This window comes from Ascaphus truei, chromosome 9, assembly GCF_040206685.1.
Source record: "Ascaphus truei isolate aAscTru1 chromosome 9, aAscTru1.hap1, whole genome shotgun sequence".
NCBI lineage: Eukaryota > Metazoa > Chordata > Amphibia > Anura > Ascaphidae > Ascaphus > Ascaphus truei.
In genome coordinates this window covers 52,443,741-52,470,424 of record NC_134491.1, presented here as the reverse complement: position 1 = coordinate 52,470,424, position 26,684 = coordinate 52,443,741, and the positions used below count along the sequence as shown (strand labels likewise).

At 42.4% G+C, this 26,684-nt stretch overlaps 1 protein-coding gene across 5 annotated transcripts in view; it reads right to left on the bottom strand.

The window, feature by feature from the left end:
* SYT16 (synaptotagmin 16) overlaps positions 1-26,684 on the bottom strand; it is a 64,642-nt gene that overhangs the window by 23,163 nt on the left and 14,795 nt on the right. For 2 of the 5 annotated variants that reach the window (XM_075614851.1, XM_075614853.1), the window contains exons 1-4: positions 18,408-18,539; positions 9,456-9,628; positions 7,635-7,814; positions 492-1,105 (exon numbers count right to left, since the gene is read on the bottom strand). In XM_075614851.1, the coding sequence (XP_075470966.1) occupies positions 492-1,032 (541 nt within the window). In that variant the 5' untranslated portion in view covers positions 1,033-1,105; positions 7,635-7,814; positions 9,456-9,628; positions 18,408-18,539. Of the gene's footprint in view, positions 1-491; positions 1,106-7,634; positions 7,815-9,455; positions 9,629-18,407; positions 18,540-26,684 lie in introns of those variants that run through there. The other 3 variants (XM_075614852.1, XM_075614854.1, XM_075614855.1) reach the window with 2 other exon arrangements.

Genomic DNA, 26,684 nt, shown 5'->3' with positions numbered 1-26,684 from the left:
TGGTTATATCACTGTACATAACACTTATTAGAGTAACAGGTCAGAAACACACTGTATATTTCTTTTTTTAGTCATTAGTAAAATCATTTTTGATACCCCTACAGTATTCGGAAATCTGTTTCACAAAAAAGCATTTCTGTTGCTTCCTAAAATAGTAAAAATACATATGAATCAAAAAAAGATTACCACTCAGCAGTATTAAATAGGTTGACATTTTTTAAAACGTATTTTAAAATTGAATTTGAGGTGTTTTTTTCCCCTGCACTTTAGGCCCAGTGAAGTCATTTGAAACTGTTTCCCCTGCCAAAGTGCGCTTTGAATCTGCAGCAGATACACACGTTAGGAATTATTCGGGGAAGATGTCTCCCTTTGCTGTAACTTGCTTGTAAATTTGTTAAGATATTTTAGATCAACAGGAAAAAGAAGGGACTTACGAAACAATGAAAGAAAAATCGATTGGAAGGTGTTGCAACAACTAACAAAAATCTTACCTGCAAAAAGTATCTTACCATTAACATTTTCTACAGAGCTAAAAGTTGGACTTTCAAGGTCCCTCATGAGAGTTCTTATTTGGTCGTTTATGCACTCCTCCTCCTTCTCTGGAACGGAAGAAAGTGTTTCCAGTAGACTGCCAAAGTCGTGCATCCTGTATTTTAATATTGAGCCGATAGTTGATTCAGAACGGGAAGTGTCTGAGCAGGCTTCTACTAGTTCTGTGTTATCTTGCTCTACTTGTGACAGGCCAGCGCTTGCATCTTGTGGGGATGTCCATGTGTCTGTATGAGAAGTATTCTCAATGCCCGATGAGTTTTCAGACGAGCATTGCTCATCATCAGGATCCTCTTCGAAGTGGTGTTCATCATCACTGTTGTCATCCAAATCGTGATCGCTGTGTGCACTTGACTCTGTTTTATTTAAGTTGGTAAGCGAACTGGATATGGAGTCCCCCGCTTGTTGCACAGCTTCACACATGCGAGAGATCCATGATGAAACTGGCTGGAAGAAATTCTGAGAAGCCATGCTCAACACCATGGACAGGATTTGTTGATCAGGAATACACCGGGTTTTCAGTTTTGCCAGCACGCCTTAGTTTTAATTCTGTGAGCTATAGAATAAGCATTGTTACAAATTAAAGTGCTTTCCCAGGTCATAGCGATTGATAGATTTGTTGTGATTTAAACCCCAAACCAAGAAGCTTTCTACCAAAAAAGGGCAATGGTGTTACAGTCCTATATCTGAATGGGATATAATTTCCTAATCGTCAAGTCAATAAGCATTAGTACAATAAAATACAATTCCAACGTTCCCCATCATCAATTGTAAGCAATTACAAAACATTATGAGATGAGACAATATGAGATTAAATCGAAGCAGAAACATTGTATGCAACATCATTTGGGCTATTACAATGGTATAAATACTGGTTTGCAGCACTTCTTTTGGTCTTGAAAGTATACTGAGAAGTTCTGTAACTATAGACCAAATACAAGGCATTGGCATTTCTAATTTTACACTGTCAATTTCTCAATGTACAATATACATTATCTCAGAGGTGGCTCAATCAGTGGCTCAGTCAAAACGGTCCTGTTGGTGGCCCTTGAGGACTGGAGTTGGCCACCCCTGCATTATGATGATCTGACTACCCCAGGTTCAGTTTATGGATAAAGAAGTGGCTCAGAAGTAGAAAGACACACCGAGACCGAATCATACCAGGAATCCCACGGGGAGATAAGCACAAGATAAAGGACATATCCACCATTTCAGAAGTCGGAAGAAAACTAAAGACAGAATTGCTGCACAAGTATAAAAACATTTTCCATGAAAGGAAACAGACTTGGGAAGTAAAGGAATATACTGTGTATCGAAGTGAGATCTGATCTTTCTCACGGACAGACAAAGAAGCATGCAGGACAGATGGCAAAGAAGACAGCCAAACACACTTTGAAAATGTTTTATTGAAAATGACTAATTACAAACCCCATATTAAAATGGGTACATCTATATCACCAAGTCCTCGTATTCGCTTTTTTTCCCACCATCTGTTTTTATGTTAAAATATTTTGCAGCTATATATGATCATTAGCACTTTTATATAGTAGTCTGCAGTTTTACTCTGGCATCTTGACGCATTCTTCCACATTAAGTCGTTATATATATATAGTGACATAGTCACAGGATAATGGGCATTTTTCTGTCTAATTAATAGAAGAAAGTGCAGACATAGTATGGAAGTGATCCGTCCCATATTTTCACAGTTGCTGAGATTGTGGGATAGAAACTGCAGCCCAGAGATCAGTGGTTCCGGTTTTTCCCACACCTGCTCTCCTAATTACTAGAACAGGAATTTAGAGCACAGAGGATTGCTTTTTCAGTCTCTCATCTAGAGCCTGGAGGCTGGGGGTATTGCAGCTCCCCTGCATCCAGTTCGGGGAGAACGCCCCCTTCACATACTGCAGCATCTGAGGATGTAATGGGACGCTGTCCCATCTCACAGTTAAGGACTCAATGTTATTCTATCTGTGTATTATTTTGAAGTTGGTAACTGGCTTAGCCAGCCAATATTGCAGATAGGGATATGTGAGTTAGACTCCTGACAGGAGTAGATGTTATTTTTATGAGTTTGTTTTGACTTAAAGTGACGGTGTTTCAAGGTGTTTCAAAATGTGTAGTGTCACTAATGGAGAAATAAACCACTGAAGGTTGAGGGCTGAGTGCCCCTTGTGTGTGTATACACGTGTTTGTCCCCCTTTTATGCAAAACAAACCCTAGAAGACTGTGTCAGGAAGAGCCTGGGCAAGCGGCAGCGCTACATAAAGGGAGCAGTTTGCCACAATGTGTGTATGTATGTATGTGTGTATGTATGTTACATGTATGCTATTCTAAAATGTCAGATACTATTTCATTGTAAAACTATTCTGATCTTTTCTGTGTGAGATTGCAATATGTACAAAAGGTGCACAATCTATATCTACAAAACAAATCTCTGAGACATAACACCTGAGTCTCCCCGAAGGCGTCTCCCTAAGAGAGGCCCCCCAATATGCCTTCACTGCCCTTGTCTACCAAGCCAGCGTGGAAGAGGTTAACAGCAGAAGGACAAGAGACACTTTAAAGACCACCTGGAGTCCATCAGTCGTCGTCGACATCCCCCTGCATGTGTACCCTGAGATACTGGGTGCTGCCATGCTGCTTTTTTCATTTCTACCAAAGAATCTCTGGGACATAACACTCGAGTCGCCCCAAAGGCATTAGCTGAAGGGCAGCCAAAGAGTGTCACCGTTTGCTGATGTTTGGTAATGTTGCAGCTGCTCTATTGCAAATCTGAAACTCACCAACCCTCTCATCCCCTGTACCCAATGTTTCTGCTTACCCTGCCTATAGATTGTAAGCCCCTTGAGGCAGGGCCTCTTCTAACACATTGCAGGCCTATCCTACCTCTTCTAACACATTGCAGGCCTATCCTACCTCTTCTAACACATTGCAGGCCTATCCTACCTCTTCTAACACATTGCAGGCCTATCCTACCTCTTCTAGCACATTACAGGCCTATCCTACCTCTTCTAACACATTGCAGGCCTATCCTACCTCTTCTAACACATTGCAGGCCTATCCTACCTCTTCTAACACATTGCAGGCCTATCCTACCTCTTCTAACACATTGCAGGCCTATCCCACCTCCTCTAACACATTGCAGGCCTATCCTACCTCTTCTAACACATTGCAGGCCTATCCCACCTCTTCTAACACATTTCAGGCCTATCCTACCTCTTCTAACACATTGCAGGCCTATCCTACCACTTCTAACACATTGCAGGCCTATCCTACCTCTTCTAACACATTGCAGGCCTATCCTACCTCTTCTAACACATTGAAGGCCTATCTATCCTACCTCTCCTAACACATTGGAGGCCTATCCCACCTCTTCTAACACATTGCAGGCCTATCCTACCTCTCCTAACACATTGGAGGCCTATCCCACCTCTTCTAACACATTGCAGGCCTATCCTACCTCTTCTAGCAAATTGCAGGCCTATCCTACCTCTCCTAACACATTGGAGGCCTATCCTACCTCTCCTAACACATTGCAGGCCTATCCCACCTCTTCTAACACATTGCAGGCCTATCCTACCTCTTCTAGCAAATTGCAGGCCTATCCTACCTCTCCTAACACATTGGAGGCCTATCCTACCTCTTCTAACACATTGCAGGCCTATCCTACCTCTCCTAACACATTGGAGGCCTATCCCACCTCTTCTAACACATTGCAGGCCTATCCTACCTCTTCTAACACATTGCAGGCCTATCCTACCTCTTCTAGCACATTGCAGGCCCATCCTACCTCTTCTTACACAATGTTAATCCTGTCTGTAACTGTTACTTTTGCACATAATCATAACTCTGACTGTCCATGAAATGTTTGCAAACTGAATGTATAACCTTTATTCATTTAATGCAGCCATGTATTATTATAACTCTGGCTTTTCCTGTCTGTCTCTTGTGTAACAAAATAATTGTATTTAATTGTAGCTGTTCTCAAACGGACTGTGAAGTATTGGCATGCCCCTTAAAGTGGAGGCCTGTATTTGCTACTTTCACCGCATATGCTGATGGCAAGTATACGGTACCATAAGTATATGGTGTCTATCTGGTTATCCGAGAGAACTAATAATTAGTCATGTCACAGTTTTTTACATTTTAATTTTACGAATATAAAAACACATATTCCTGAACCTGCAAAGTTTATGTCAATCATGGCTACAACCATTTGCAGCCACATTTGCCAAGTGGTACTAAGCCAAAAGGCCCCTTCCAGTTAAGTTCCCCCACTTATTAAATATGGGCCTAAATTAGTAGCACTACTTACTCAACAGCTGGATGGTAGATGCGATTATCTAAATTTACTGTTAAATATGTGGGTTGTGAAGTACTAAAAGAGCAGGCCTGTACAAGCAATTACCGCTGTAATAAATAGTTATTAGATTACGCAGTGTGGGCAGTGGTGTATGACAGGGGTTCCAACTGCAGTCCTCAAGACACCCCAACAGGTCATGTTTTCAGGCTATCCCTGCTTCAGCATAGGTGGCTCAATCAGTCCCTGCTTCAGCACAGGTGGCCCAAAGTCTTCGACTGAGCCGCCTGTGTTGAAGCTGGGATATTCTTAAAATCTGACATGTTAACGTGTTAGGGGGGTCTTGGGGACTGAAGTTGAGCACCCCTGTACTGAAAGATAAACACAATAAGTATTATATCTCCCAAATATGCTTACAAGCATATCTTCTATGTTTGGGATTACTACATTCATTAAAAGCAGGGGTTGCAGGACTGAATGCAAGTACCATTTGAAAATGATTCTGTTGTATGCTTGTATACTGGAATCCTATGTTTGTTGTCTCTACATTTTCCTATTGCAATCTGAAGAATCCAGCACTAAAGACCGTCGCTATCCCTTTGGACATCTGAAAATAGGAGAATACAGTAACTGTGATCTATAGCAGCGGTGCGCAAACTGGGGGGCGCCAATGGGACAACCTCACCACACATGCTTTAGTAAAAGGGAGGAGTTGGCTTTTTGTAGACACCATACGCACATTTGTGGGCAATAGATATTTAGGAATATGCCCTCATATTGTAGACCTGGTGTAGCCAACTCCAGCCCCCAATAGCTACAAACAGGTCAGGTTTTCAGGATCTCTGCTTCAGCACAGGTGGCTCAGTCTTTGACTGACTTTGACTCAATCAGTGGCTCAGTTTTTGACTGAGCCACTGATTGAACCACCTGTGCTGAAGCAGGGATATCATGAAAACCTGACCTGTTCGTAGCTCTTGAGGACTGGAGTTGGCCACCCGTGTTGTAGACATTGCTGATACGTGGATAACATGGGAAACTGACAGCATTTATCAAGCCATGGGGTTTCCAATCTTTTTTTGGTTAAGGAACCATATGTGAAATTCTGAGGAACCCCCAACCCTCTCTAATAGCGCGTCTGACATCAGATGCATTGTAAGGAACCCCAACCCTCTCTAATAGCGCGTCTGACATCAGATGCATTGTAAGGAACCCCAACCCTCTCTAATAACGCGTCTGAGATCAGATGCATTGTAAGGAACCCCAACCCTCTCTAATAGCGTGTCTGAGATCAGATACATTGTAAGGAACCCCAACCCTCTCTAATAGCGCGTCTGAGATCAGATGCATTGTAAGGAACCCCAACCCTCTCTAATAGCGCGTCTGAGATCAGATGCATTGTAAGGAACCCCAACCCTCTCTAATAGCGCGTCTGAGATCAGATGCATTGTAAGGAACCCCAACCCTCTCTAATAGCGCGTCTGAGATCAGATGCCTTATAAATTCTTCTGTATTTGGAACAATTTTAAAATGATCTTAAAATTACAGGGAACCCTGGTTGAAAAGCACTGATCCAACCGATCTACTACCAGCAAGAGGTTATATGCTGCAGACAACATTTAGCAGCTAGAAGTAAGGAACCCCAACCCTCGCTAACAGCGCGCCTGAGATCAGATGCATTGTAAGGATCCCCAACCCTTTCTAACAGCGCGTCTGAGATCAGATGCATTGTAAGGATCCCCAACCCTCTCTAATAGTGTGTCTGAGATCAGACAACATTTAGCAGCTAGAAGTAGCACACTGTAGCTTTAAATGTGCTAAACTGGTATAAATTACAGTTAAAAATATAGAGAATATCTGATTGTCAAAACAATATAGGAGCGTGCAGGTATTTTATTGCCAACACAAATATTTAGGCTAAAGTGGCAGCTTATTTTAACTCCACAAAATAGAATAATAATAATAGTAATAGCATGTTCTTGTATAGCGCTGCTAATTTAACGTTGCACTTTACAGAGACATTTTGCAGGCACAGGTACCTGCCCCGTGGAGCTTACAATCTAAGTTTTGGTGCCTGATGCGCCAAAGATCGTTTTTAGCTTGTCAGGTGAGTGGAATAGTTAATAGCGTGAGACCCTGAGCAACAAAAGGGAGAATTACAAACGTATGTGTAACATATACACATTATATATATATATATATATATATATATATATATATATATATGTAGAGGTATCAGTACCGTGTTAGCCGAGCTTCAATAATCAAAAAATAAATAGATGATACCGTTCTGTGGCTAACGAAATGCTTTTATTTGTGCGAGCTTTCGAGATACACTGATCTCTTCTTCCGGCGATGTTACAATGAATGAAGCAAGGATAACTTAAAAGTTATGTGGTGATTTTAAGTTATCCTTGCTTCATTCATTGTAACATCGCCGGAAGAAGAGATCAGTGTATCTCGAAAGCTCGCACAAATAAAAGCATTTCGTTAGCCACAGAACGGTATCATCTATTTATTTTTTGATTATTATATATATATATATATATATATATATATATATATATATATATATATATATATATATATATATATATATATATATACATACATACATACACACACATATATATGTATACACACACACATATATACACACACACATATACACACACACACACATATATACATACATATATACATACATACACACATACACACATACATACATACACATATATATCTGTACATGATGTCAGTGGCGGGTTTCTGGACTGTCCGCACTTACCCAGGCCTTGCAGGACACCAGACTTTTCTTTGGGCCGCTTTCTTTTCGCTCGTTGGTCCAAACATGGGAGGTTACCAATTTTCTCGAAACACAGCTTCTTGTTGATGAAGAGGAAGAGGACGGCCAGCAGCACAATGAAGACGCCCGCCGCCGACAGAAAACCGATCGCCTCTGGGCTAACTGGCAGCAGAATAAAAAAAGGGGGAAAAATGGTATTACAATGAAATGTAATTGTAGTTGCACCATCCAAATATACTAAATATTTATTCTACTTGGAAATGTTGACTGCTTGAACCAGGGGTAGCCAACTCCGGTTTTCAAGGGCTACCAACAGGTCAGGTTTTCAGGATATCCCTGCTTCAGCACAGGAGTGGCTCAGCCACTGATTGAGCCTCCTGTGCTGAAGCAGGGATATCCTGAAAACCTGACCTGTTGGTAGCCCCTGAGGACGATTGAGCCTCCTGTGCTGAAGCAGGGATATCCCGAAAACCTGACCTGTTGGTAGCCCTTGAGGACTGGCGCTGGCCACCCCTGGGAACATTGAGAAGCATTTTTTCCAGCTCATGACTAGCAAAAAGATACACCCTCCTTCCGAGCCCCTTACTTCCTTTCATCTAATTAGAAATACAGTATTCTGTGTTACTATGCAGCAAAAGATGTTTGGGTGAGTCAGAGCGATGAGAAAGATGGAAACATGGAATGTTCATGTATTAATTATCAGGACATATTGGCAACAATATAGATTGATAAAAAGGTGTTGAGAAAGTGTGTGTCACTCTCCAAAGAAATGGTGTGTTGTGTGCTATACTTACACCTTTTATACAAGTATAATATAATTAACATGTAACACTCGGGCCATCCCTTAAGGTTGGAGGAAAGGAAATTTCACCAGCAACAAAGGAAAGGGTTCTTTACAGTAAGGGCGGTTACAGTGTGGAATTCATTACCCATGGAGACTGTGATGGCAGATACACTAGATTTGTTCAAAAAAAGGTTGGACATCTTTTTAGATGGGAAAGGTATACAGGGATATACCAAATAAGTATACATGGGAAGGATGTTGATCCAGGGATTTATCCGATTGCCAATTCTAGGAAGGAATTCATTTTTCCCCTTAATGAGGTTTTTTGTTTGCCTTCCTCTGGATCAATAAGTAGGTATAGATATAGGATAAAGTATCTGTTGTCTAAATTTAGCATAGGTTGAACTTGATGGACCTATGTCTTTTTTCAACCTCATCTACTATGTAACAATGTATCACGCTCATCTGATTTAGCACATCTTTGGGCTAAACAGAATACAACACTGAAGCACACAGAGTTCGAGTACATAAATATTTGCAGACACTTTATAGCTGCACCTAATGAAAAGATTTGCAATCCATAGGAGCCATACTGTATGTTCGGAAAGCTGTCTCACATACTGTACATCTAGTTTTAGGTATAGTTTCTTACCTATCTCAATGCTAACATCGCATTAAAAATAAAAGAGAGATTCCTTCTAATGCTGTATATTGTATCCTGGAAAGAGTGGGAGGTGAACAGGTACAAATAGGAATTTTACATTTGATTAATGAAAAAACAAGAAACCGGACAGTTTATTTTATTTTGTGCCTTAAATGTATTTATTCACTGCAAAAATGTAACAAGACAAATACGTTTCTTGCATGTTTTACGCTGCTGTCATATATATTCTTTACAAATATGTACAGGGGGCAAATCCCCCAAGGGTATGTATGGAAATAAACACAGACAAAAAACGAATAGGGCAATATGGTTAGAAATGAGTGTTTGGAAGGAAGCCAGCAATTGATACACTCACACGTGTCGGTGATTTTCAAGCTTTTCAGAGGTTCTTTGCTGTAGATTTGAGTGATTGACGCCGTCCTCCCAAATTACCTCCAAAATAAGAGAGGAAAGGACCTAGTGCAAAATGGCTTTAAAGCTGCAGTTCAGTCAATATCCTGCATGTGTGGTTTTTTTAATAAATCAGTTCTGTAGTAAGAAAAAATACTTTTAGCATTTTCTGTTTTTAAAAAAACAACTTTGAAAGACCAATTTTCTTGTATTCTATTTTAACAGCCATTTGCTAAGGCACTGCCCTTTCATGTCCTGTCACAAGCCCTGGCACACCCCTTTGTCAGCCCTGCCCTCCCTCTAGCACATGTCAGTGCAGGAGTGCTCATGAATATTCATGAGCTTCCACTGACAGACAAGCAGAATATAAACAGATCCCTTCACTAATTATGTCACCAAATTTCGCCTATCAATAACTGGAGAACGAATTGACCTGCAGCTATACAGTTCTTTAGGTAATTAGAGATTAATTGGAAAAAATGCATTGATGGATTAAACTTACAAGCTGTTCACCTCTGTTTTGCTCCTATTTGACCTGTACGAAGACTACAGATGTGCAAATCTTTCACCCACACTTTCCAGTATTGCAAACATCAGAGAAACTCTAACTTTGTCAAAGTTTCCAACTCGCTCCCCAAGTAAGTCCCCACAGCCCGAAATATGGGATTTAGGGGAGAGGAAGAATGGTGTGAAGGAGAAGAAATCCTAATTAATAGACTACTTAATTACTTATATACACCTCTCAAAACACTGGAACATGTGAGAGATACCTGTGATCTCATGTGGGATAACCTGGGATAATCTCTCCACGTGATGATTTTTTCTATGTATAATTGTACTGCTCTAGCACCAGCAGTGTATGGGGCATGTGACAGAATTACCATTCTGGGGAAATAAAGTACAAACTGTGAGGGCAACAGATGCAAGTAAATGCCTCTAAACCGAAGAGCTTACACTCCAGATGGGGTATACAATAAATTGGGACATCTCGCCTCCATATTTTTGGGTAGATTCTTCTTTACACGAAATGTGAAATGACAACGTTTAATCCAAACTGGTATTGTTCGAACGAATTTCACGTTGACTTCGGCAATTTCACCCGAACTTTTTTTACGTTAAAAAGTTCTAGCAGAATCTTTTTTATTTATTTTTTTACGAACGCTCGAGCGTGACCATTTTGCACATCTCGAATGATATTAATTAACAATAACATAACCTCTAATGATAACACACGCTCGTTATGTACAATATTAACATGGAGAGATTTCCCTAAAATGACACACAAAACCTCGACATTTTAACAGATAAAAAAATATTTTCAATTCTTTCCATTCTGTTTAAAAAGGTCTTTTTATGCCCCCTCCCCCCCCCCAAAAAAAGAAGCTTTGGAAGCATCTTGTACAGTATAAAGTAATTCTGCTTATTAAAAATAATTACTCTTCAATAACCTAATAAATCACGAACAAAGGATTCCCTTTGCAGATAGGAGAAAAAACAACCCACCATATAAAAAAAATACTGTATATATATAACTATATTACTAGGAAATCTTAACTGAATACACCTTTCATTTTTTATATTGCCTTCATGCTTCAAGAGGTTAAATAAACAAGATTTAGAAATGTTACCCAAAATCAAGGATTGAAAGACTTTACAATCATTGTTTTAAATCCAGGGGGGAATACCCCTAAATGAACCTAATTTTATAATGATATATAAGTTGATTAATGTCATGGTTATAGATTTTTTTAAATTTCTTTTACAAAAAAACAATTAGGCTAAAAACAATGTGTAATGGAGGAAGAGTCATTTTTCTCGTTAAGAAACTTCTTCTTATGTAATAAGATAAAAATAAAAATATGATATACCCTGTGTGGGGGTTGTTGATTAAACGGTTATGTTGCTGATCAATGACCTAAGAATTCACTGTGGTCGATCTATCAAAGTCCCACCGCCGCCCCATTAAGGGCGAACCAGCACACGCAAACTGCGCCAAATGTATCAAAGGAAAACAAAAAGGTTGATTTAAATGGGATTACTTTTCTAGGATAAATCTGATACTCGCGTTTGCGCCGGTTCTTCCCCGGTTTTACGGACAGAAAACGCTAATAGACTCCGACAAGGCCATTGCTGGTACAATTGCGTGTGCAAAATCATACACTGAAGCGGGGGTGCTCACCTCCAGTCCTCAAGACCGTCCCCAACAGGTCAGGTTTTGAGGATATCTCAGCTTCAGCACAGGTGGCTCAATCAGTCCCTGCTTCAGCACAGGTGGCTCAGATTGAGCCACCTATGCTGAAGCTCAGATCTTCTTAAAACCTGTCCTGCTAGGGGGTGTGGGGGGTTCTTGAGGACTAGGAGTTGAGACGCTCTTCAGTGGGGTACTGACGGGGACACATCCCATTGCATCCTAATGATGTTGTCTTCGTTCATTCAATATCAGGAGATGACGTTCTAGTGCACAGAGCCTTCAAACCCTTCTCATGAGAACGCGAGTGCCTGGGAGAAGAGACGTGGACCGTATAGAATGCTCTGAACACTCCATTAATGTAGCAAGAACTCACTTCCCCATAAAGGGCAATCGCATCCGACAAAGCTACACAATATGCAGAAACGCACAAGGTCTATCATAGGAAAACAATGCAACGCGAGATTAAAACAGAGGATATACATACATACTGTAGTCAAGTTACACGTTTCAGTTGTAATGTGACCACGTCTATGATTTGAATGCATTTTGAGAAAGTAATGCGTGTTATCTTATTGTGTACAACAGGGGTCTCAAACTCAGTCCTCAAGGGCTTCCTACAAGCCAGGTTTGATGGATATCCCTGCTGCAGCACATGTGGCTCAATTAGTGGCTCAGCCTTTAAAAACCTGCAGTTAATTATCCATGAACAGATATTTTTGTTGTTCAAATAATAATGCATTTTTTTTTATCAGTCCTGAGTACTGCAGGTGCCAGAAATGTAATGTCAAAATATTTGAACGTAGCATGCAATGGCTTTTTTTTATTATTATTATTTAAATGCTGTGTACATAAAGAGTGAAACCAATCCTGTTAAGTGCTAATGAGGTTTATTGTCACTTAAAAAAAGAAACAGTGAAAAAAAGAGGCAGTGAAATGAACACATCAGCATCTAGCAGAGGGGCGGCCAACTCCAGTCCTCAAGGGCCACCAACAGGTCAGGTTTTCAGGATATGCCTGCTTCAGCACAGATGGCTCTATCAGTCCAAGCTTCATCACTAGTGTCTCAATCAGTCTCAGCTTCAGCATAGGTGGCTCAATCAGATTGAGCCACCTGTGCTGAAGCAGTGATAACCTCAAAACCTGACCTGTTGGTGGCCCTTGAGGACTGGAGTTAGCCACCTCTGATCTAGCACATCCTGACTGAACAGAGAGGGAGCCACCAGGGAACATGTGTTTGTTCTATTGCACAGCATCTAGCTGCACTGCTGGTAATTTGAAGGCACACTTTGCCAAATGAGAACATATATTGTTCCAAGAATGAAGAAGAAGTATTGTTTTTATTCTGCGTCAATGTATTTCTGGTGTTTTGGACCAATGTTGCTCAACAATGTTGCTGAGCAATTTGGGGAGTTAGGAGGGGAGATATTCAAGTCAATATCAGGAGATACATAAACATTTTTATGTAAATCCACGGGTAAAGTTCTACTCCTGAGCGATCTGTGTCAAATGTAAGAACCAAGATCAATACGTTGGAGCAAACTCACGCAAATAAAAGTGTTTTCCAATGGGCTGTGGAACACTAATATATATATATGTACATCTGTGTCGCATCAATAGCGGACGCTGATGTGGTTCCCCAAGAGCTGCTCCCCTCTGCACAGGACCAGCGTGCAAAGGGTTAACATTTGCTTGTACTATGTGGACCGTCAACCCCACCCACTGGAATGTTAATGAGCCAAGAGGACACAAAGAACTTTGTATTCAAAGCTGCATTCAATCTGAACCCCTTCAGTGTACATCTGCGTCGCCCCAAAGGCGGACAGCCTTTGGCGCAGCTAAAGGGTGTGAGCCGTTTGCTGATGTTAAAGCTTCTCTCTATTTCAATCTGGAACTCACCAGCCCTTTTATCCCCTGTACCCAATTTTCCAACTCTATCTATCTGTCCATGAAATGTCTGTGAATTGACAGTATAACCTCTGTTCTTTTAATGTAACCATGTATTGTTATAACTCTGTGCCCAGGACATACTTGAATACGAGAGGTAACTCTCAATGTATTACTTCCTGGTCAAACATTTTTTATAAATAAATAAAACAAGTTGCTTCATTTGGACACATATACCCCACCGCGTGGTCATGAAAGATTTAAAATGTTTGCTTGACATCAATCAAAGCTACAGATGTATTCTTTTTCAATGCACCCTATGGGTATTTGTCATAGCTTAGTGCCCAGAATAATTAAGTTGTTACACGGTAAATAGCACATCCACTTTGTATATTATGGTGTGTTGATTTTTTGGAATGTCCATCAAGAAATTAACTCTAATAAGGCTGCGTCCATGGAAGGACAGGCAGCGCTCAGCCGTGCGGACGCTCCGCGCTGAGCCCCGGCATCCTCAATGAGGATGTCTTTAGAGGGGGCTCACGTGAGCATCCGCAGGCGTGCTGAGGAGTTGGATTTTTCAGCCGACAGCCAAAGCTGTTTTTCAGCGCGCTGTCGGCTGAAACCTCCAATCACAGCACAGCAGCGTCAACGTCACGGCGCCGTCCTCAAGCCCCCCAACAGGTTAGGTTTTCAAGATATCCCAGCTTCAGCACAAGTGGCTCAGTCAAAGACTGTCCTGAAGCAGGGACTGATTGAGACACCTGTGCTGAACCAGGGATATCCTGAAAACCTGACCGGTTTGGGGGCCTTAAGTTGTCTATTCCAGGGGGCGCAAACTTTTTTCCCTGTGCCCTCCTGCCGGCGGTCCCCTCTCTCCGTGACTCCCCCCCCTCGCCCCCGCTTACCTCGGCTCCGGCGTCATGACATCCCGTTGCCATAGCAACGTGACGTCACATGACCTCGCGGTGTCATTTGACGCCATGTTGCCATGGCGACGTGTGTAAGAAGCCGTCGGAGCCAAGTAACGTTTACAGATGCCCTGCAGCTCCCCCGGCACTTAATTTAAGTGCCTTTGGGAAGCGCGCTGGGCCTCTGTAAACCTTGCGCCCCCCTGGGGGTTGCGCCCCCCAGTTTGCGCACCGCTGGTCTATACTATAGATACTGATCTGGAGTCAACCTTGTAGAATACTGCACACTGAAACCTCGCTTCATACAATATCAGCGTTTAGTGTATGTTTAAAATGTCACAAATGACAAAACATTATGCTTTATAACCTTAATTAATTACATTTTCTTATATATGTGCAATAGGCTATTATTTCCCTGCTGCTTCACACAACATTCTTAATTAACAGCTCAGAATTATTTCCCAGTCAGTGGGGATTGGGAGCCCATTCGGCTGTTGCGTAGGCAGAAGAAACTATACAGGACTGTAAGTGCACATGATGATAATTGTGGCTTGTTAGGATATATCCGCCCACTAACGTACCCACACAGTTTATTGCACTACATCCATTTTAACGGAGTAGCTGAGCAGTGAAACGTGCTAGACCTTCTGTAATGTGCAGTGTGCTTGGTAACTACCTTTGAGAAGCAATCCAAGCTCTTTTTTCTACCCAGGATTGAAGCAGGGGATCTCCAGAGCTGAACCCCAATAACTTCAGATCTGGGGCCCCCTGCTTCCGGAGATACTTACCCCCTGTAGTAGGTGCTAGTCGCCTCTCTACTCAGTTAGCAAGGATCATGTAATGGCAGCTGTTCAAAGCTCCCGTGCCCTGTCGGCCAATAGGAAGCCGTGAAGTCATCAGGTTCCGTTTCCTATTGGCCCACGTGATGTGGGAGCTTTAAACTTTAAAGCCCAGCTAGCTCAGCCGGAGCGGCTGCTGCCACCTATTACAGAGGTAAGTATCTCCAGAAGCAGAGCAAATTAAAGGGTTTCCGCTCTGGAGACCCCCTGCTTCAATCCTGGGTAACCCCCCCCCAACAATAGATGTTAAAAAAAAGGCTCTTGGATTATTCCTTTCAGATATCAAGGGAAGACAATATGTGGCCCAATAATCACGTCCATGAAAGTGTATGTCCCGTTCAGGTCCGGTGTGTACTACAATTAAAGGTCTGAAGAGCACCTAATCAGATCATTCCCCCGGGGCACGTGAGCTGTATATTATATAATGCATATTTTCACCCAACACCCTGAAGTCAAATTACAAATTACATTTTTTTTTAAAATACCTATTTAAGACAGCATTACAGTTTTTAGACGAGGCTGTGAGTCCCATCTTAAGTGTCACATTTAAAGTGTATGGCAGAGTTAATTTTGGAGTTGAAATTGGAGGTGAAGATGTGAGGAAGATCTGGACTCTGCAGAACAACTTTGCAACTGTGAGAAATTAACATTTCAAAAGCTGTGATTCTTTGTGCTCTTTCTATCCTCCAGTACCTGGGCAGTCTCTCCTCCTGCATCTCACTATGCCCTCCCTATTGCTTTTTCTGTTTAATGTTTCCTCAATCCTTTGTGAACGTCTCTGTTCTCTCCAACATCCCCACCCCCCACTGCACCATTATTTATACACCTCTCTCCCAACAACTTCTTTACCCCTCAATAAAAAACACCCACACAAATCCTCTATACACTCCCTCTATCTACTCCTTCCTGCTGCTGGCGAGCTCCCCTAAGCCTGAAGCCAGACACACACACCTGATCTCACCCACGCCTCCCTGCCATCTCTTCCCCTGTAAATTGTGTTAACCCTCTCATTTTAATACTGACTAACCTTACAACTCGCCTAGTATCCTAATAGCCTAAACTCATGGTTACTGTCCCACACTCAGTCACTCCTACCAGACATTGTGACCAAGCACTGCCATCTACAGTACAGCACTTATTCCCTCACCTGCTGTCTCTGTAAGTTCCCCATCAAACCTCTTAGATTGTAAGCTCTTCGGGCAAGGATTTCCTTTCCCATTGTCTGATTTTGTGCACTTATTGTATTATTATAATTCCCTGTACTGTATTCTTTGTGAGGCGCTGAATACACTTTTGGCGCTATATAAATAAAGACATACAATACAATACAATAAATGGTTTATGTTCCCAGCATTGTTCAGCTTAAACTCCCATTATTTACTATACATAACATACAGTTCGTAGCATTAGTAAAAAAATACGCTTTTGTATTCTTAGAGGCAACTATTCCAAAACGGGTGACATAATAGTTAGGGGGCACGATCATAACCCTCTGGCCCCCAATATAGTGTCAACAGAATTTTTATGAAATTATTTTTTACAAAATGAATCGAAAAAGTAAATAGAAAAGTGGGTAAAACGTATAAGAAAAGATTTGGGAAAGAAAATGTGTGTGTAACTTGTGTTTCTAATTAACTAATGTTGATATAGTATATATATATACATATATACATATATATATATATATATATATATATATATATATATATCACTTGTGAGCACACGTCTCTTACAGGTCTGCAATTCTTCTTTTCCCTGTTATATCTTACATACAGTGCTTTCACTGCAGCCAGGGATTCTGGGAAAGGGCATGCAAATGAGCACACCATGTCACCTTACACACACACACCTTTTTTCAAGCACAGTTGTGGCCTCAAAATGTTGTTGCTTTTATGTTTGCGGCTTTCTAAAAAATGTAGAAACGCGTGTATAAATTATCCAGCGCTATGTACGGTGCAATGAATTTAATAGAGTTTCCCCATTTAATTAATAAGCTATCTAATAATAATATCCTTAAAAAATGATTGCATATCCCCTTAATAAGAGCTTGTTATATTTTGCTGAATGCAAATACATGTTTTGCAGGGCCCAGGCGCTTCTGATACTGAATGCGCAGAGCCATTATTGTAACACATTTGCATTATTCTTAACTATTAAGTGCATCCTTCGTGCCTTCACTTTCAGCGATTTTCCTGCTTACAGGATATGCATAACCATAAGGACATTGCACATTGTACAGAGCATAAAGCATACTGAATCCCTTTCACACCATAGGTGGTAGGATTAATCTCACTGGAGACATTTTTTAAATCTTTTACCTACAAGTCATCACACAATGATGACCAAGTAGCTGCAAGTCCCTTATTGCCGATACAATGATAATGGGACATTACAGCCTATTTTTACTAAGTGGTGCTACAGTATGAAGGAAGACACCTTCTGGCACCAGTAGACAACTTACAGCCCATCCAGTTGAAAGTGTCTAGTGGCTTAATGCCCCTTAGTAAATATGGCCCTAAATGTTATAGGCCCCGCTGACAGTGAAGAGGCGAATAAACAGATGCCATCTAAGAACATGCAAAAATAAAATAATAAATAGCCCTGCCATGAGAACGGCTTTTAGTAGCTAAAGGGTTAAAGCAGGGGTGCTCAACTCCAGTCCTCACCCCCCCCCCCCCCAACAGGTCAGGTTTTGAAGATATCCCTGCTTCAGCACAGGTGGCTCAATCAGTCCCTGCTTCAGCTAAGGTGTTTCGAAGACTGAGCCACCTGTGCTGAAGCAGGGATATCCTGAAAACCTGACCTGTTGGGGAGGGGGTCTTGAGTACCCCTGGGTTAAAGCAAAAAAGGGCGACCTACTCCCGATTCTATTCAATAAGTGGCGTGAGTAGCGCTAGAGAAGGACCCAGAACCCATTGAGCACACGCCGCCGGTTAGACGTCCAAGGTGTCCAGCGTTTATCACCCAAGTGGTAATGGGGGTGGGAGTTTAGCAGTGACACAATCTTTCTACAACACAATGTGGTGTGGGTCCTTCCGGCAGCGACAGGGAGAAGACAGCCGACGAATGTAACATGGATGTCAGCAACGTCTTACCTTGCCTCCGACACACAGCAGGCTTTGTCAAACAACAACTCCCCGAGACATTCTGGCAAGCTCTGGGGTTGTGTCCTCTCTCCAACGAGTCGTCAGTGCTGTGCCCCGGGTTCTCTATGCGGCTTTCCCATCTAGTTTCTCTTCTGTACTTTGCCGGCTGGAGGGGAGTGTTGCTTCTTTCTCCAAGGTTTTACCACCGCGCGGTATAATGCCGATACTGTTTGCATACCCGGCATGTGACCATTACCAAAGGAATGTCAGCAAACAGGAGCCGCAGAAAACTGACTCAACCCGTTTGTTGTGCGTAAGTTAGCTGAAGCTGGAGGAAATGATGTTAAAACGGTGACCTCTTCAGGGCTGAGGTCAGTGCCGGGTTAAGACTTCGCAAGGCCCTCAGCCAGGGGCGACCAACTCCAGTCCTTAAGAGCTACCGTCAGGTCTTCAGGATGTCCCTGCTTCAGCACAGGTGGTTCAATCAGAGTCTCAGTGCTCAGTCTTGGACTGAGCCACCTGTGCTGAAGCTGGGATACCCTGAAAACCTGACCTGTTGGAGCTTGAGGACTGGAGTTGACACACTCCTGCCCTAAACTATAATGAAGATATAATAATAATAATAGTAGTAATAATAGCATGTTCGGGTATAGCGCTGCTAGTTTTACGCAGCGCTTTACAGAGACATTTTTGCAGGCTGAGGTCCCTGCCCCGTGGAGCTTACAATCTATGTTTTTGGTGCCTGAGGCACAGGGAGATAAAGTGACTTGCCCAAGGTCACAAGGAGCCGACACTGTGAATTGAACCAGGCCCCCCAGTGTCTTTACTCACAGAGACACTCCTTCTCCCAAGATGAGGTCGCTATATAGATATTAACATTCAGGGACCATAAATCGCATACTGCACAGGGGGGAGGGATATGCTTCAGTCACAGATAAAAACAGTGCATCCTGGAATGTAAGTAAAAACCTTTCTTGCTTTATCCATTTGTAACATCGCCGGAAGAAGAGATCAGTGTATCTCGAAAGCTCGCACAAATGAAAGCATTTTGTTAGCCACAGAACGGTATCGTCTATTCCTTTTTTATTTTATATATATATGTATATATATATATATATATATATGTATATATATATGTATACGATAGCGTTCCGAAGTCAGGAAATAAGAGACAGCACTCAAGAGTAGTTTGATAACACAGGTGTATTAAGTGAATAAGGGGTTACATCAAAGACCAACGTTTCGGTCCACCAAACGGGACCGTCCTCAGGGAGATTTGTCATATGACTATCTATCTATCTATCTATCTATCTATCTATCTATCTATATATATATATATATATATATAGATATAGATAGATATCTATCTATATCTATATACTTAGTTCAGTTATGGTGGGTAAAAAAGTGACAAAAAACATCCACAGCAAAGCATATAGCAAATGGAAATATTCCTGTATGCTCATTTGCATGTCTTAGACAGGTCTGCAAGCCCGCCTTTCACCATTATCACCCAGCACACAGCACTTCCACTGCAGCAAGGGATTCTGGGAAATGACATGCAAATGAGCACACAGTGCCACCTTTTGCTTCAAAACCATTTTTAACATGGTTCCCTATAGGCTTAAGCTTGCTGCATGGTCACAGCTTTGAGCACAGCCAGGGTTAAGATGCATAGCCAGCAAACCCACCCACAGACAGACTGTTTCAACCTTAATGGGTCTCATCAGTGTGGGGTTGGTTATACTGGCTATGCAAAAATGAAGCAAGGGATAGGTTTTACCATACTTAGTTAAGTTATGCTGGGTAAAAAAAAGTGACAAAAACCGTCCATAGCAAATCATATAGCAAATTGTTGTCACTTTTTTTACCCACCATAACGTAAGTATGGTAAAACCTATCCCGTGCTTCATTTTTGCATAGCCAGTATAACCAACCCCACAATGAGTTTTAAAGCATCTTTTGATTTCTAGGTTTTAACCCATCTCCCCAGCAGTACGAGATCTTTGTAACACTTTCCTGTTTGTGATAATTTGTTTCCAATGTTCCCAGAAGTTTGAGCTGCAAATTGTAACAATAGATAATGTTACCCTAGTAATCTAAAAATACATTGTAGCTGTTGAGTTACACTGACTGAAGCAGCCATTATGTTAGGCACACAATCAGCATTTCTACAGATTTATAACAGGAGCGTCAAACGATTGCCAGCTTAGGGAAGAATGTAAAATGATGTCTTTATCATAAAGAAGATCCACTAGCAATATTCCAGTGGCGCATCCAAAGGATGTACATTCATGGTGCACACCTAGGCTATTAAAAATTAGCATTCAACAAATCAATCACAACACATAATAAGTGAATTAGTGACAATGTGCAGATACATAAATAAAACAAAATCTCCTTGGGTTGTATAGAATTATAGGAAAAATCGTTGTATGCTGCTCTAAAAAAAAAAAAGATTCACCTTGAGAAAGGACTTGTGATAGTCCGAAACGCGTTGGTGTGGTTTTCTGTTCTTTATCCATCAAAATAAGCTTTAATTTTTATTATGGGAACGCATCCTTGTACTTTATTCTGGCTCTGCCAGTTTTGGATCTAGTCCTCCGTTTTTCTTCCTCTTTTTGCTCAGTGTATAGAATTATACAATGTCACATGCTTTACAGAAAAATAACAAAAGTCGTATGTAGTCTTTGATTGAGCCACTGATTGAGCCACCTGTGCTGAAGCTGGGACTGATTGAGCCACCTGTGCTGAAGCTGGGACTGATTGAGCCACCTGTGCTGAAGCTGGGACTGATTGAGCCACCTGTGCTGAAGCTGGGACTGATTGAGCCACCTGTGCTGAAGACGGGATATCCTGAAAGCCTGACTTGTTGGGGGGGGGGGGGTAAGCCAATGAAGTATCACTTCTACCTTAATTTCATTCTGTCTTGCCTGACACAGGCTAATGTAGTGACAGGCTAGTATATTTTGTCGTTAGATTACAAATGTACCAAACTGTCCCCATCCCCCCTCCCCTTTCCCACCCCCCTCCCCTTTCCCAACCCCCCCTCCCCTTTCCCACCCCCCAATTCCATTGGCCGGGCCCCAAAGCACTAATAAAGTGTGCCAGGCCGTGGGCGAAACATTATGTGTGACCTCTCTATTTATAGTCTCAGCGTTACGTGAATCTACCATTTTAATGCAACAATAAGGGTTCCATTTAAAAGAAAATGCTTAAAGGACAGACGCCGCGGGTCTGTGACGATGAACAGTGTTAATTTCAGCTCCGGTACCACCTGCTTCCAGAGATACTTACATCCACAGGTGGCACCGGTATCTGTTTTCAGTATAAATTTCCCGGTAACGCGGGCCAATAGGAAGCCGCCCCGGATGATGTCACAGCTTCCTATTGCGGGACATTTAAACGTCGCCATTTCGTTAGGCACACCGTGTATCTGGCTCCAGAGATACCGGCACCCAAGTATCTCTGGAAGCAGGGGGTCCCCAGAGCTGAAATTAACACAGTTCAGCTCCGGAGACCCCCTGCTTCAAACCTGTAATAAAAATAAAATTATAATAATTTCATAAGTGAATCTAGTGATTTTAGAGAACTTCTCAAATTAGCCTATATCAAACAAAGCTGCACGTTGACGTAATGCTCGGCAAATCACTAGCGAACTTTGACAAGGTCCCTATTTTTTTCCACAGATTTTGACTTTCGCCTGGTTCAACTTGGGGTGAAAGTTTTGCACCCCTACTTATTACTACATAATGACAACAACCAGTCAGATTAAGAAGTCAAAGAACTCTCAAGAAAGGCTCAGGATGAGGCGTACAATGAAAGTGCAAGGGACGCCATGAGACCAGGCACCATTATTCAAATGTCCTCGGAACGCCATGAGACCAGGCGCCATTATTCAAATGTCCTCGGAACGCCATGAGACCAGGCGCCATTATTCAAATGTCCTCGGAACGCCATGAGACCAGGCGCCATTATTCAAATGTCCTCGGAACGCCATGAGACCAGGCGCCATTATTCAAATGTCCTCGGAACGCCATGAGACCAGGCGCCAATATTCAAATGTCCTCGTGTTGTAGGACGGTTTTTCTAATATTGAAATCGCATACATACACAGACATAGATGATGATATCAATAAAGCAGTGGGTTGTTTCCTAGCCACAGCTAAAGTGTTTTATTATTTTATTTGAACGCCAAAGAGTTACTTTGGAAAAACCCAGGCAACATGTCTCCGAGAAACCTTTGCTCTGCTGATTTGCAGATCAAACATCTCTTTCACCTGGAGCTTACTGAGTGGTCAGTTACCCTGGCAACTTCCTGTCCTTCTAGATGGCTGAATGGTACTTCTCGCTCAACGTATGATATAGCAGCCAATGGTATCAGGGAGCAGTGCCTTGCAGGCAAAACCCTGCACAAGGTCCTGTTGCTAAGGTGTCAGTGAAATGTATTTTATTTTTCCGATATGGTGTTCGATTGCCTCTCGTTACATTTCCATTGCCAATTCGTGTTTACCGCCCTAGATCTAAATATCCAGCAGTAGAGTTTTACTGGATGTATCATAAAACAGAGAGCAGCAAAACAAGAATACAGTATGTAATCAAATGTGGCGGTGTATCCTTATTGTGTGAGTAGACATTAGGTAGAAATAGCCGTGTTAGTCCAGTTGTGATAGTGCAGAGTAAATGAGTGTTTCAGTATTAGGTGATACCATTTTTATTTGGAATAACAATTTATTTATTAAGACAGGGGTGTGCAAAGTGGAGGACATTTTCTGGGGGGGTCGCGGTGGTTACAGGGGCCCCGCGCTCTTCCCCAAGGCATTTAAATTAAATGCCGGTGGAGGCGGGAGGCCTCTGTAAATCTCCCTTACCTGGTCTAAACTGCCTCTTCGGCGACGCGACGCCATGACAACGCGGCATCAAATGCCGCCGCGGGGTCAAATGGCAATGCGTTGTCATGCCAACGCGGCGTCACGCGACATCATGACGTCGTATGACGCCACAAAGCTCCGAGCCGGTAAGGGAAGGGGGCCGCGAGCAGGGGGGAGAGCTGACGGGGGGGGCGCAAACAGAAAAGTTTGTGCACCCCTGTATTAAGACAAGCTTTCAAGAGTTCTCTCTCTTCCTCAAGTAACAAAAATAGTATCACCTAATACTGAAGTACTCATTTACTCTGTATAGGCATTAAAATTCAACGTTATGTCACTTTGGGCATGTCCAATATCCTTTCAATTAAAAGACAAAAATGGTATACAAGTAAATTACAGATCAATGTTCTTACACACAAACTTTTAATACCTGCAATATGTAGCCTCATAAACTAATGTAGAATAAAGTCTGTGTAGAATGTTCATGGGAATAAGATTAACCAAAGCTAAAACGTTTCTTCCCTCGGACCAAAACAGCGATTCAAACATCATTTTTCTTCAAATCCATACAAGATAAGCTCCCTAAATATGTACTTCTAGACTGCCTTATTTTATACTCCTATTTGCTTGGATCCTTCTTAGCTATTGGTCTGCCTGTTATTTATATCAGTTTAAAAACATATTTCAAGTTTGCATCTGGAAGACCGAATACACAATTACAATGGAAAAAACCTGGTAAGAGGTAGAAAAGGCACAAGGAACCATGCTACAAGACTACTGTATATGATTACTTTGATGCTACTTTTTACAAACAAAAACGAAACAGCTGTTCTGACCCTTTTGCGTTTACCGACCATGTTACAGTATGTGCAATCCCTGTATAAAATGACTGAAGGACCAAATGAAGGGTCCCAACTCTTTATACAAGAACATAGGATTGTTCTGTCAGTCACGATATGAGAAACATAAAACACAGGCTTGGAAAACACCGTTCAACAACTGCTGTGATACCGGGTATTAATGCTATATATTTCATGAATGGAAATACATACTTATGACTTTTAGATTATTTACATTATTATGTAAACTGAGCAGCACTATCCACTTTCATGTTGTAAATATTAAGCATGTATATCATGAGACAAAGAGTTGCTACAAACTATGTGTGTGTGTATTATATATATATATAAGCTCGCACAAATAAAAGCATTTCGTTAGCCACAGAACGGTATCATCTATTTATTTTTTGATTATTGAAGCTCGGCTAACACGGTACTGATACCTCTACATGTATATATATATATATATATACACACACAGTGGTCGACAAATCACCAAAAAATCTACTCGCCGAACAAAAAAATCTACTCGCCACCTAGTACCACACATGTGCTGCTTGGGCCAATAGGAGCTCGCCACGATGTTAAATCCACTCGCCCGGGGCGTGCAAATGTATAGGTTTGTCGAACACTGTGTATATATATATATATATATATATATATATATATATATATATATATATATACAGTATATATCTTAATATATAAATTTGAAATTTGTATGGTTGGTGCTAGATGCGGTGAATCTGATTGGTCCTCAGCCTCTGGCCAATCAGATTGGTGGCTCTATGACGTCACCCAACTGCCACTCTCTTCCCCCTCGGCCTCACCCGACTGACTGACACACACACACACTCACACTCACACTCTCTCTCTGTCCTCTTCACCCAGCTCACCTCCCCGCCGGCTCCCCCCCCCCCATCACTCCCCCATCACACTCACCCTCACATGCGCCGCCCTGCACCGGCTCCCGAACGGAGGGGAAGCGCGGCGCGGCCCTCCTGCCCCAGCTGCCAACTTCAGGCTCCTCCCCCCTCGCTCCCAATGAGGAACGGAGGGGAAACGCAGCACGGCCCTCCTGCCCCAGCCTGCCACTCTTGCCCCCCCCCCCCCCCCCCGCCAACTTCCCGACCCCACCTCTTGCCCCAGGCAGATGCCACAGAGATATCAAGGCCAGGAGGGGAACCATCTGCCGCCAGGAACCACCACCCACCCGGTCAAGGTAAGTCTCCCACCCACGCAGTCACCCAGTCAGTCACCCACCCACTGACTCACCCACCCACTCAGTCAAAGTCACCCACTCAGTCAAAGTCCTGACTCACACACTTCCCCCCTCAGTCAGGTCAGCTGACAAATACACAGGGGGAATCACAGCTGGTAACAGGGGGGGGGGAATCCGAGATGTGAACTGGGGGGGGGGGGGACCAGAGCTGTGAACAGGGGGGGTGACGGAGCTTTGAAGGGGGGTGTATTGCTGTGAACGGGGGAGAAAGCGAGGGGGGAGACAGTGGAAGGGAGAGATAGGGGGGGCCACAACATTAAATCCCGGGCAGCGCCGGGTATATCAGCTAGTATATATATATGAACTGGGTCTTATCAAAGCATCGCTAGTGCAAAGAGCGGCACCAAATTGACCTAAAACAATAAAAATCCACAAAAGAAAATAAAAATAGTACGCACGGTCCCAAAAATCTTGTAATGTCCCAAAAGTGTGAATACAATTCTCTCTGCAGCTAGGAGGCGTCCTGACGAAGTGTCGTATGACCCGAAACATGTTGAGGTGACGTCACACGCAGCAGAGAGTAAGCGTTACAGCGTTTCTCAGGGCAGCTGTTGATGTTCCTTCTTGTGGGTTTCTTCAAGTGCTGGGTGCTGGGTGCTGGGTGCTGGGTGCTGGGTGCTGGGTGCTGGGTGCTGGGTGCTGGGTGCAGGTGTTGTTTCCTGAGCCGGGAGATCTGATTATACTGGACATTGAGGCTTTTTTTCACCTTGCCACTGTGTCAGTTTACGCCTGATTACACCACCCACCCCAAGCCTACCTACAGATGGTTGGATTTATTGTGATCCTGTTTTATTATGTAAGTGTATTATTTTTATCTTATGCTTATTAGAAATATTAATCATTTTTAAGTTTATACTAATAGTGTGTTTTTTCTTCTTTTGCGCCCTGCTATATGGTTCTATAACAATAAAAATCCAGCACAATTCATTTCTTTGATCATCCTTCTGTTTTTTTTGTTCAGGACTTCACAGGTTTTGCAATGTGAAGAAATATGCCAGAATACATCAAACTTATATAGTGTATGATTTGACTTTGAACACGGTATGCAGGTTGGTAACACCATCTAGCGGGCACTCAGCATATTGGCCTACTGTATTGTGTCTAATAACAACTACTTGAAGTAAAATATGCATTCCATCAACTAAATCACGGGTGGCCACCAACAGGTCAGGTTTTCAGTATATCCCTGCTTCAGCACAGGTGGCTCAATCAGTGGCTCAGTCAAAGACTGAGCCACCTGTGCTGAAGCTGGGACTGACTGAGCCACATGTGCTGAAGCTGGGATTGATTGAGCCAC